Genomic DNA, 13,793 nt, shown 5'->3' with positions numbered 1-13,793 from the left:
TTTTACTAGACCAGCATTGGAAGGGTTACACAGAGCTTTAAAGTTCCTGGACAGAACTGCAGACGCATTCGAAGCTGACATAGATACATTTTGTTTACATACATGTATCTAAGTGTGGCATGTGACTCACTCTCTCTGACTGAGAAGGAGCTGGAGGACAGCCAAAGAGTGTGTAACATTTATCACTTGTTACATTCTATGTAGGTAAATGTATCTATCTGAACTTCTGCATATCTCTCCACGGAACTTTAAACCTCTGTGTTTAACCATATCCAATGCTGGCCTAGTAAAAAAAAATGCTGGTTGCATATAATATGCTGTAAATAATGTTTTAGAGCAAAATTGAAATGCAGGGTTATATTCCGCTTTAAGTTGCCTGGAATAAGTGAACTGGGTGCATATAAATATTGGGTTTCTTCCTTTACTTTCAAAAACATGCCACATCCAAGATTTACTGTAAATTTCAACATATGTTCAAAGAAAAAATAGGATTAACCACTTTCGGATTTCCCAGACGCATAACTACGCCCCTATTGACTTAATGAGCGGATCAGGGGCGTTGATAAACGCCCCTGCCGCTATTGTGCTGTGCGGACACGATCGCGTGCATGCACGCGCGCGCTCCCGGGCGCTCCCGCGCTCCCGCCCGCGGGTGCGCGCCCCCGTGCGTGCACATGCGCGTGCACCAGCTTCATTTATCTCTGGGTGGGATTGATGAATGGGAGTAATTACTCCCATCACCAATCAGATGCCTGTAACCATGAATGAGCACTGCTATAAGCCAATAGCAGTGCTCATTCATTTGTGAGGTTTACAAACAATGTTGCCAGCACTTAAGAAGATACAGTTACCTTGTAATCACTCCTGAGAGGATTACAAGGTAACTGGATCTTCTTTTCTTGTATTCTGACTGCCACCTAGAGGATTTTATAAATATACCAGGACTTATAAATAAATATACCAGGACTATATACCCCTGATCAACCCTGATTAACCCTGGTCAGCCCTGATCTAATCCTAGCCTCCCTTTCTTTTTTTTTTATGGTTGGAAATATAGAAATAGTGTATCTTTTCATTTTTTTCTCTTTTTTCTTTTTAAAATGCATAGAGAATAACATTATTACTAAAATAAAATATCACCCTTGAAAAGTCTAATTTGTGGCGAAAAAAACAACCTATAGATCATTCACATGTGATGAGTAGCAATAAAGTTATCAGTGAATGAATGGGAGGAGCGCTGAAATGTAAAAGTTGTTTTGGTTTTAAGGGAAGAAAACCTGTGATCCTGAAGTGGTTAAAAAGCAACTTATATTACCTTCTTTTTTCATCCCAGCTCGAAAGCATTTTCTTAGACGACAATACCTGCACTGGTTTCGTTTGTCTTTGTCAACAACACACTGTCTGCTGAACCTAAATGAAGCAGAAAATGAATTATGCAGCATTATTTTTCAAGTAGTATGTAAATATATATTTAAAATATTAAAGTTAGCTGGTTATAAGTCACATAATGTAAGGATTACAATCTCAGCCGATTTTTTGCCTTAAAGAACAACTGTACTGAAACTGTATAGCTTCCTGTTCCCTGGACTCCCAGACAGGGTCAAACATCATGGTAGTCAAGTAAGTTAAATGTATGTGTAATGCTAATGGAAAATAGAACATTGGTAACAGAACAGAATCTAACATTTTTATTTTCCATTTTAGTTTTGAATTGTTAACACTGAATTCTAAACAGTAGCTATGACAGTCAGTCTGATGTAAAATCAGCTTCATTTTGCTGCAAAACAAAGATAAATCATGCTGGTTAACACTGCAAGAGCTTTTTAAACGCCAGTGATTTTAAAAGCTCTTGCTAATGCAATGCTATGGGGGATTTTTATGAAATCACATGGCTCAAGTAAGAACACGTACATAGCCTTACATTAGCAAGAGCTTTTAAAATCACAAGCACCTAGAAACAGCTCTTGCAGTGTGCACCAGCCCTAAAACTTTATCATCATTGTTTCCTTAGCCAAGTAAGAGTGTTTTGCCTTATATTTACTTTTAAGGACATCATGCTAAATTTGACTTTCTGTTTGGCTGCAGACATAACAGCTCTATATTTTAACACTTGCTGTAAAGGAAAACAGAACAGACAAATTCTTAATTGGTCTACTACTCTATATGAACCTATTTTTATATAATCATGTCAGATGTCCATTTAGGTACTCTTAAAAGTAAACCTGTATTTTAGATTTTTTAAGCCTAGTCTCTACTTTTCTCAAGAGCCAAGATTACATAGACATCCTTAGTTTTCTTGCGATGTCTGATTCTTGAGAGGTCCCAATTCCCCTTTTTGAGTTTCTGCTAGCATTGTTCATTATAGCAGATTTCCCACAATATCTCCCTCCCTCCTGCGTATATTTTCATATGTATTTCAAAGAAGCCTAGGCAGGAATTAACTGCCAGAAAGAGCATCAGATGCAGTAATATCATTCATACAGTAATGAAATAACATTATTTTGATATCCAGAGCCTGGCGGCGATAAGATTAAGTGGAGGAACCCTTATTTTGCTTCAAATAAATGTATAATGTTTTAAAACATGAAATAATGTTATTAGTAATAACGTGCTAATTACCCTGTACCAAATCTATAATGTTTTTGCCCCCTTGAACAACTTTCATGTACAAAACCTCTTTTGTATTCAGCCCCCACCATAGCTTTCTCACATGCAAAAACAGCCTCTCCAACCCATAAGACTAAGTCTTTAACCTCCAGCTATGCACAGTTACTGATTACATTATTTTCTGAGCATTTACTTGTCTCCCTCAAGTCCATGCAGTCTCACTCATACACCGGAGCAAAGAGGGAAGTCACAAGGACTTCATAAAAAGCTGGAGTCCCTCCTGGTGAATTGAGATAATATGTGAGTGAACCCAGCGTAAGCCATATAATATGAAGATTGAGACATTAGGTGTGTAGATTTTCAGAAGTTACACAGTGACAATAGGTGGCGGTAATGGTTCAGTTTGTGATTGTTTTGTTGTTGTCTGAGTATTCTCTTGAAAACAGGAAAGGTGCAATTATGCTTTGCATAAAACAGTCATCTTCAACATAAACCCATGCCAAAATGTGTTTAATAACTGAACTTCATGCACATATCGGTGATAATAAGTATTTGTCCGCTGTCTGTCTTTTGTTTTTGTTTTTTTTTTAGCCTGAGGTTTAGTAATGATTTATATCTGATTGTTGTTTCCCCTGAAATGTTTGTCTTGCATAGAAATGCCATTTTTACAGCACTAATTTGCAAAATATACAAGAAATATGGCCAGTTGTTATGGACACAAAGCACAAATATTTTTCACAAATAAAGCTTTGTGTTGCATTTGTATCTCTAGCTCAAGAAGGTGCCCAAGTATTACTTAATTTTCCTGTACAATCGACCATTTGATTTGATAATTTTATTGGATTGGGGAGAATCAGTTATGTTATGTTCTGCTCAGTTTATTGAAACTGGCCATTATCTAGTTGAATTGACCAATTTACTAGAGCAGACAGGAAGGAAAATATGGGTTGATAATAAAAGACTTGGCTATACTGATCACATGATTTCTGCACAGAATCAATGTATTTATTTCAGAGCATAGAGGCACAACATCGGTTAGATCTTTTAGTGAAGGAGAATCGCATAGGATCTCGCTAGTAATGTGGCCCACTAGTCGGTCGGCTTTCAATCAACCACACTATAATTGATCCCCTGATAATCACTTAATTGTAAATCCTGTAATATATGGGTACCTTAAGATAACTAAAGGATTTGTTCCCACAGACTCTATCATGAATATCACGAGACTAGGGATGGTAACAGGTCAATGAGCAAAGCTTACTGAGGAATGAAGGGGCAGGCACAATGTATGAATCTAACCTCTGTGCTACACAATGCAGTTCCATCCTCCCCAGACTTCCACCTTCACAGCCAGAACTTCCACTGTGAAAGCTAAATTGTAGGGCAGGTGGAGCGCAGGGTGTAGCACAGCAGCTTGAAGTGGTAAGACGACAAGTAAGTTAACTCTTTCTGCCCCCAATCTCCCACTCAGAAAAAAGAAACCCTTTCTAAACATCTAACCCTGTCCCTAACCTCCTGTCCATGTCTATTAAGAATATTATGACTATACACTTTATCTTGCCCCTACCCGATGGTTAAAATAGCTAACCAAGGCTTCATTCACATTATCCAACGCAGATGTTGATGCATGCCATTTGTGTTGCTCTCTTTTCCTGTCCATTTCAGTGCTGGTTCCATTCACTAACAAAAAAAGGGTCAGTCATTTTTACAAAAATGCATACAGCAGTGCTTTATTGCAACACACTGCCATGCAGTGCATAAGTAAGAGTGTTAGATGGTGCAGCCTATCACACACTATACACATTGCTGGTATACACACAGCAATGCCTATAGTGTGGCCTTAGGCCACGCCTGGGCAAAGTTTATGCGGACCACCGGTCGCATTCCTAAACTATGCTGGCATGTTCTGATGGCATGTCACATAACACCCTCTTACCATGGAGAAGCACTGCAGGACACAGTGATCAGGTGAGTGTTAACCCAAGCTTGTTATAGGAATACAAAGGCGCTAAAAGAATACAATTAACTTAAAAGTTTAAAAAATAGAGGAGACAGTGGTGAACTTACCTCCTCCAAGCAGACACAAGATAGCATATACAAGCAGAGGTGCTTGGCTGAGTTACAGACCTGCTTTTATATGTTTGATATTGCCTGAAGAAGCGGGGCCAATCCTGCGAAACACGTTGTATGATCTTTTGGAGTGTATAAATAAACTGCTTTATTGATATGATATCACTATTATCTTGTGCCTGCTTGGAGGAGGTAAGGCCACCACCTCTCTATTTACTAAACTTTTTCGATACTTTTATTCTTTTGGCACCTCTGCATACCTATAAACATTGTACAAGTCCACCCTTGGTGGAGGTTTTTTTCCCCCCCATGTTTCCTATCTAGAGAGAGTGACTTCTTAATCCTGAGTGGGGTCAGGTCTAATCTCCCCATTTGCATTATCAATGGTTGTCTGAGAGGTAACCCTGACTTGTGAGTATATTGTATTTACTTTATTATCACTTCCTCTACTACCAGTACATACTACATCATATTTAGCTCTTGGTGTCCCAGGGTGGCTGGATAGTGTAATGGTTAAGGGGTACGCCTCCAACACAGGCGACCGGGGTTCGAATCTTGGCTCTTTCTGTTCAGTAAGCCAGCATCTACACAGTAGGAGACCTCAGGCAAGTCTCCCTCACACTGCTACTGCCTATAGAGCATGTCCTAGTGGCTGCAGCTCTGGTGCTTTGAGTCCGCCAGGAGAAAAGTGCAATATAAATGTTATTTGTCTTTGTCTTGTCACGCTTATTTCCTGCTCGCAACTCTGGTGGGTGAAAGGGAGGGAGAAGATGAATCTGGCCACCTAGCGGCGGGCCAGATTTACAGCCATGCGGGATAGATACGGGATGCTGCCTTAGGCTGATGCCTAGAGCTTGCAGCACTTTTCATACAGTTGCAATAACTAATCAAAATAGTACATGATGCAAAAGGCAACTAGTTTTTAAGCCTAATTACACTGAAAACTAATATTACGTTTTATTCCTGTGACTGGAGACACATGTAAAAAATTAATCGGGGAATAAGTGGAGCTGGGAAGTAACTTGGGATTACTTCACTTTCGCATTAATAAAAATGTAAACTACCTGCACGAGTAAACATGACTTTTCCTGATGCTGCGTCTGAAGAACCCTTTACACCCATCACAGCTGGAGGCTCCGTAATGCTTCCCTGTAGCCCGGTCTCCGCAGATAGAGCACACACTGTTCATCACACCGTCAATCCCATTCATGGTGATTGATTCTCCCGGGGAACTCTCTAAAGTAAAGGAAAAGCAAACATTTTAACTAGAACATGATGAATATAATTATACTCCCAGTATAAACAATCCAGTTTTACTTTATAGATAAGCCTATTAATGCTGGGTTTATTCCTCCCCATAGCACAAGAGTTAATGAATCACATCCACAACAGCAGTAAAAGCTAGAAGATAAACCCATAAACTTAATTTACAACGAGTTTTTCATTAAATGCAGTCTAACATGTAGTGTCTGTATGTAAAAGTTTCAGGTGTTTTTCCAGTCTGAAAAAAAACATGAGAAATACTATCATGGGGGAAATATTTAACAAAATTGACTGTCAGCTCTGTAATTAATGGTTAACCAACATTAGAATATTTAATGATGTTCACATGTCATTAGAGAGTGCAAGATGTGCCATGTTGAAAAGGTTGACCACTATTATTTGTAGCCGCAGTTAGTGAGATCAGGATTGAGCTTCATCTCGATCAGTAGTTGATACGGAAGCAGGAAATTTGGGCGCATGAGGCAAGTGGACAAAAAGGGCGCCACCATTCACTCCCATATTAAATATTATTTGATGGGCGCCGAACAGGAAAAAAGGATGCCGGGAGATTATTAACTTTTTTTAACTGCGCTTGTGATGATTTAAGTTTACAAGATGCGCCCGTGACGAATCACGTTTACAAATATACTAAACATACCTATCGTATTTAACTGAAGCGTTATTTAAAATGTTATCACTTACTGTTTGTAAAACATTATTATCCACATAATAAAGTGATCAGTAAGTAAAACGTAATGTATTTTTTACAGCCAATATTTGTAAAACATTTATTATCCACAAAATAAAGCTATCACTAAAGGGGGGGGTCTTAGGGGGTTAGGCACCACCAGGGGGGTCTTAGGATTAGACACCACTAGGGGGGATTTAGGGTTAGGCACCGCCAGGAGGGTCTTAGGGTTAGGCACCACCAGGGGGTCTTAGGGTTAGGCACCACCAGGGGGCTTAGGGATAGGCACCGCCAGGGGGGGGTTTAGGGTTAGGCACCACCAGGGGGGTCTTATGGTTAAGGACCACCAGGGTGGTCTTAGGGTTAGGCAGGCACCACCAGGGGGGATTTTGGGTTAGGCACCACCAGGGGGGTCTTAGGGTTAGGCACCACCAGGAGGGTCTTAGGATTAGGAACAGAAAGGGGGAATTCGTATTAGGCACCACCAGGGGATTCTTAGTGTTAGGCACCACCGGGGGGGGGGGGGGGGGTCTAGGGGTTATGGATAGGTAGAGGGTTCTGTGTGAGAGTAGGGTTAGGTTTAGTTGTAGTAAAATGTTAGTAATATCTACTAATGTTTTACAACAGTTATTACGAACATACTTCTATTTTTTTTTTCATTGCTATAAACAATATTTTCAGATTTTATTTCATGAAGAATCGATAAATGAAGGTTATACACAATATTATACAATTATAACGATTATACATATATTGTCATTTTTAACAATCGTAATTATAAGTTTCACTTTCAAAACAGGGAAGATTATCGTATTCACATTTTGCGTTTTCATATTAAAGGTGTTCAATTTGTAAAACATTAATGTAAACGAAATACAACATAATATTTTTATAAACGCTATTACCGCTAATCGTTTACACCATGTGCCCTTTTTTCCCAACACCCTTTTTGCATGGGCGCTTTGATACCCTCTTTCTCACAAGAAATCTTTACCTTTTCTCATTCAATATTCAAACACTTTGTAACACAAAGAAATTACTTTTCATGACAGCCCCCGGCGCATATAGGGAACATAGTGATAGTAACAAAGGTAGGAATAGAAGAATTATACAAGTATGCCAATTTGTACACAGTGTTAATTATTTCAGGGAGGATTCAGAGTTTATCAAATGTATGGCAGAAGGGAAAAACCTGGTTTTCAGTCTGTTCGTTTGTATGCGGCTTAAAACGTTTACCTGATGGAAGGAGGTAAAACAAGGCGTTTTCAGGGTGAGTGCTGTCCTTGATAATGTTTTTGGCCCTTCTCATACAGAGTGAGTCTAATACAAGAGTTCCAGTGATGGTAGTTCAGTGCCAATTATGGCTTCTGCTGTTTTAACAACTCGCTGCAGGGCTTCTCTGGCAGCCTTGGTGCAGCTGTTGTACCAGGCTGTCATGCAATTGGTCAAAACACTTTCTATAGTGCATCTGTAGAAATTAACCAGCAGCCTCTGTGGAAGGTTATCGCTCCTTAGTTTCCTCAAAAAGTAGAGGCGTTACAGCTAAAGCATTGTCAGCCCAGGACAGGTTCTCTGCGATTGTGACTCCCAATAACTTGAAGCTGGAAACTCTCTCCACTGCCTCTGCATTGATCATATATCAAATACATCATGGTGTGGAGGGTCTGTGTGGCTGATATTGTGGCAAAACAACCCACTCACATTGTGATGTCATGACCATGGTCCTGACAGTTTGCTGTCTGTGAACCTCATTGCATTGTGGGAAATAACGTCTTTTCACAACTGCCAAGCAAGGAATATCGCCCTCTGAGCATAGAACTCTCAGGAAACGAACAGTACGTACAGATCACCTGAAAGGACTAAAGCTGTCACCCCCAGTGATAAATTTCAGAATGTAAATCAGGGAGAGGAAAGATTTTACAATGGGCAATCACTGACTAAATAGTCTATAAATGAAAGTTGTAAAAAAATATTTTTTAATCATTATGTTATTTTCATTACAGTTCCTCTTTAAGGTTAGGCACCAGGGACGGAGGTTAAGATTAGGCACCACCAGGGGAGAGTAGGGAGCGGTTAAGTCATAGTTAAATATAGGTAAAGAATACTAATATTGTGCTATACTTTATAAAGTAGAAGAATACCAGTAAATGTACCGACATCCTACTACCGTCTATTTCTTGCGCACTTTTAAACTGGCGTCTGTATCAAATCTACCCATTAGAAAGATCACTGGTAATAAATTGGCCACAGTTTTTGCACAAATTGGCTCTTTTTTTATAGGATTAACAAATTTGGTTTCTCTTAGCCCACTTCATGCACCGTTGTTTTCTCCTATCTGTATAGGTGCTCAGTTGCACAGCTTGTTTTTGTCTGTGTAGAAACTTCCTGATTGACTCCTATAAAATAAATTGTTTTTCGAGTTCCTGGTTAGGAGCTGTGACTCTGGCCACTCCTTGCACAACATTGTCACTGCTATAGGCTGATATCTATTCTTAGATGTTTATTATGTGCCTTGCCGCATAATGCAGCACACAGTTAGCATGCTAAAACGTGTAAGTTTTGTTCATGGCATGAATAATATACTGTATGTGTAATATGCACGTGTTATCTGGAAACACAATGTAGAAAGTGTGTTGGATAACATGGTCCGTTATAGCAGAGGGTTGGAACATATTCATACAATTGTATGGGCAAAACATTTACATGTGGCAACACAGCTTTGCGAGGCAGGCAAAAACAGTGAATTATGGCTAAAGCAGGGCTCAGACAGTCATTTGGGTACCGTCCAAAGAAGGAGCCCAAATTACTATAAAAACAGCAGTAACTGGCAGCCAAATTAAAGGGAAGGTCCAAGCAAAATAAAAAAATGAGTTTCACTTACCTGGGGCTTCTACCAACCCCATGCAGCCATCCTGTGCCCTCGTAGTCAATCACTGCTGCTCCAGTCCCCCGCTGGCAGCTTGCCGACCTCTGAGGTCGGCGGGCCGCGTTGCATACATTTTTACGCATTCCCGCTAGTGCAGGAACATTAACACATACATTTTTATGCGTTAGTGGTGTAATTTACGCATTGAGCCACTTTAAGTCTTTCCCCTGAGTTCATGGCGGCCTGGAGGGGGAATAGTAATCAATGCCGCCGGGAGCAGGGTGAGACTTTTTTAGCTTTATCCTGTGCCCAAATTTCCCAGCTCCGTTTTTGCATGTATGCCAGCCTTCACATGATGCGTATTGTGTGAACTGACTCTTATGGTGCTCATACACAGTACAATAAAATGTTAGATCTTCGTGTTTAATTTTGATCAAGAAAAACAAACTATTATCCAGTTTTTTCAATAACAATCCGATCAGACATGTTGGAAAAAAATATTCGTTCATTTTTTTCCGGATTTTCTGACAAATCAAACGTTTGTGTGTAATACCTCAGAAACAAAAAAAATTGAAAAAAAACATACCATGTATGGGGACTATTCGGGCTCTTTTCCACTAAGAAACACAATCACAATTGCAATCACGCTGCAGTTTGATTGCATTTCTCTCATTTTTCACGACAGAAATTTCACCTTGATTTGCGTGCGATCCGTCGGTGTACGGCAGGAATACGTTGCCCTTAAGATGTATACTCCATGTCAAATATTTTGAACTGCCAATTGCAAAAAAAAATGCTTAGTGGTGCAATCGCTATATTTTTCCTGTGTTTATATACTTTTTATAGGAGCACAAGTGGCAACAAATGCAGCAGGCACCACAACTGTAATTTGGAAAAATCAGGTCGCAAATGCATCGCACTAATAAAAACATTCATGCAAGGTTTCCACTAGTTATGTGAACCTAACTAGAAGAAAAGAGCTCTAAAGCAAGGGCATAGCAATAGCCATAGCAGCCATAGCAGCTGCTATGGGAACCTGGAACGTAGGGGGCCCAGGTGGTACTTGATATATTCATCATTAACTTTCTTGAGTTCCTCCACCCTATGCATTTGTCTAAGTGCCCATGGACCATTTACCTTGCAGATGGCATGGACATTTAAATTGCCCAGTTAGCTCATATCTATAGCACAGGGAAAGGTGGCATTGCTTAAGAGTGTCTACATCTGAGGGCCTCATGAAAGTTTTGCTACGGAGCCCCATAATCTCTAGCTATGCCACTGTTTTTAAGCAATGCATGTTGCCTGGCTATCCTGCTGATGTTCTGCCTTTAATACTTTAACTGCTTGAGGACCACATGCAGCACAGCCCCTAGCAAATAGCCCAGCAAAGCTCCCAGCTAATATCCCAGCAAAGCTCCCAGCCAATAGCCCAGCAAAGCCCCCAGCACATAGCTCAGCACCCAGCAAATTGCCTAGCAATGCCCCAACTATTAAGTTTGACTACTTAATATTTTTATTTAGTTGACTACTTGATGAATTATCATGAGGCATGCAACTACATGATTATTTTATCTTGAGTTTATCTGGACAGGCCCACTCTCTCTGAATAACACCACTACTTATTTTGTGTACTTTTGAGTCTCCCCATGACCCATCAGGACCACGCCCATGTTCTAGTCCATGGCCACACCCCTTCTTGTGCTGTGCCGTACCGCATGTAACTGTCCAGGACAGCAAATCCAGCACCTGTATAGCCCGGGGGGGGGGGGGGGGGGGGTGACATTGAAACTTCCCTGGTAGGCTGACCCTGTGTGCTCCCATCTATGAGAATGTCAGTTACTTTCTGTCAATGAAGTAAGAAATTATACTCAAGGGGGAAAGAGACAGTATCTTTTTTTTTTTAGGGGGGGGAGTATATAGTGGGGAAGAAATAGAGTCCCCTACTAGCTAATACTGCTGCCCCTCTTTTCCTGTCCACAAGGCTACCAACCTTCTACATGTAAGTGTATTAATGCATGAGGAGTAGTGTTGGGCGAACAGTGTTCGCCACTGTTCGGGTTCTGCAGAACATCACCCTGTTCGGCTGATGTTCGCGTTCGGCCGAACACCTGATGGTGTTTGGCCTTTTAAGTTCGGGTTCGCCCCGAACTACTAAATGGCCGCCGAACAGGGCCGAACAGGGCCCCTGTTCGGCCGAATACTGCCCCCCTATGGGGTCGCAGGCATAAGGGGGGAGCATGCCCCGATCGCGGGGGGGGGGTCGGAAATTCCCCCCACCCCCTCCGCTAGTGCTCCCCCCTCTGCCCGCTTCCCCATACAAAAGTTTCAGGAAGTACCGGTCCGGTGGTAGTGGGTGGCTGGCAGTGGGCGGCACTGTGAAGTGAGTGACTGAGGAGGAGGAGTCCGGAGAGTGACGCGTTGAGGGAGGCCGGGCAGCGGGCGGTTCAGCAGTAGTACGGTACTACTGCTGAACCGCCCGCTGCCCGGCCTCCCTCAACGCGTCACTCTCCGGACTCCTCCTCCTCAGTCACTCACTTCACAGTGCCGCCCACTGCCAGCCACCCACTACCACCGGACCGGTACTTCCTGAAACTTTTGTATGGGGAAGCGGGCAGAGGGGGGAGCGCTAGCGGAGGGGGTGGGGGGGTGGGGGGAATTTCCGACCCCCCCCCCCTCGCGATCGGGGCATGCTCCCCCCCTTATGCCTGCGACCCCATAGGGCCCCCAAAAGCGGGATGTTCGGGGAGTTCGGGGTTCGGCCATGTTCGGCGAACTTTCCCGAACCCGAACATCCAGGTGTTCGCCCAACACTAATGAGGAGCTCGACAGAATCATCCTAGCCTGGTAAATGCATCCAGGTTTTATTGGTCAATGAGTGACCGATTTTACCACCTCTATGTAGCATGAGGGCGAAAAGATTTTGAATGCTTTGAACAGATCATGTAGGAAAGCGCTCATACTACATGGAAGTGGTAAAATTGGCCAATCATTGGCCAATTAAAACTGGACATGTGTACCAGGCTTATGACTCCATACAGTCCAATACATGTATTGCATCAGACCTTATGCTACATACACACTTGAGATAAAAGTCTTTAGAAAAGGCAAGATGACAGAACAATTTTACCCCCTTCCATGTAGTATGAGAGCCATACCTACACAGTCTATTCTATGGAGCTGAGCTCCCCATCAGATAAAATCTTTGCAAGATCCTGCACACAAAGATGCTGTAGACATTCAAAGGATCTGTTCCTGCAAAAGATCAGTTCCTGCAAAATTAATTCATAGTCTATGATATCTGCAGATCTCATACACACCTTGTTTAATGGACAATCATGTATTGGATTTAAAAATAATTGAAAATTGTCACACAAGGAAAATAGTAAAACTCCAAAAGGGGGTTCTGCCTCCTTATCACACTAACCAAAATTATTTATTTATGTTTTAATTTTTATATCCAGAAATAGGCATTAAATTACACAAAATAAGAAAAGGAAACAGTACCAGGGTATTCATGACCTGCGCTCTGTATTACATAAAAACAAGACAACTGCACAGACACCATCCATTTATATATATATAAAATATCTTTCAATTCAGATCCATATGGTTTCAAGAAATGTATAAAAAACAAATATAAGCAACCAGATCATTAAAAATAGAAAAGACAGTTGGTTCTATATTTAACCATTCAGTGTCAGTTCCTAGTGTAAGGGATGAAAGCCATTATGATAGATGTTTTTTAGGTTGGTAGGTGTTCAGCATTAAATATGACACAAGTTAACACGAAATCTATGGTCAGCCCTGGTTTCTAGGTACTCTTCTGTTTACCCGAGGACAGATAACATCATGGGAATTTTCCTCTGCTTGTTTAAACTTTTGATGACGTATATATTCAAGCACTAAACATGTTTTTAAATGTGTAAGCTGATCCATCTATCTATCTGCCACGATAGATAGAGAGAGAGAGAGAGAGAGAGAGAGAGAGAGAGAGAGAGAGAGAGAGAGCGAGAGATAGATACTGTAGATAGATAGAATATCTCACAAAAGTGAGTACACAGATCACATTTTATTATCTCTTTTAATGGGACAACACTGAAGATATTACACTTTGATACAATGTTAAGTAGTCAGTATTAGGAATGATCACAGATATGCAAATTGTTCCAAGTTTATTCAAATTTTTATGCAAATACTGTATATGCAGCTTGAAAATGGACCAATCAGTTTAAATCCAGGTTTAAATTGATCGGTCCTTTTTCAAGCTGCACATATTTGCATACATATTTGCATCTCATT

At 41.1% G+C, this 13,793-nt stretch overlaps 1 protein-coding gene across 2 annotated transcripts in view; it reads right to left on the bottom strand.

Moving 5' to 3' along the window:
• HNF4G (hepatocyte nuclear factor 4 gamma) overlaps positions 1-13,793 on the bottom strand; it is a 166,562-nt gene that overhangs the window by 36,446 nt on the left and 116,323 nt on the right. For both annotated transcript variants that reach the window (XM_068234834.1, XM_068234832.1), the window contains exons 2-3: positions 5,742-5,913; positions 1,316-1,410 (exon numbers count right to left, since the gene is read on the bottom strand). In XM_068234834.1, the coding sequence (XP_068090935.1) occupies positions 1,316-1,410; positions 5,742-5,887 (241 nt within the window). In that variant the 5' untranslated portion in view covers positions 5,888-5,913. The remainder of the gene's footprint in view (positions 1-1,315; positions 1,411-5,741; positions 5,914-13,793) is intronic.

Source organism: Hyperolius riggenbachi, chromosome 5 (assembly GCF_040937935.1).
Source record: "Hyperolius riggenbachi isolate aHypRig1 chromosome 5, aHypRig1.pri, whole genome shotgun sequence".
In the NCBI taxonomy this organism is placed as follows: domain Eukaryota; kingdom Metazoa; phylum Chordata; class Amphibia; order Anura; family Hyperoliidae; genus Hyperolius; species Hyperolius riggenbachi.
The sequence above is the reverse complement of the archived record's forward strand: the minus strand, read 5'-3'. Positions and strand labels throughout refer to the sequence as shown.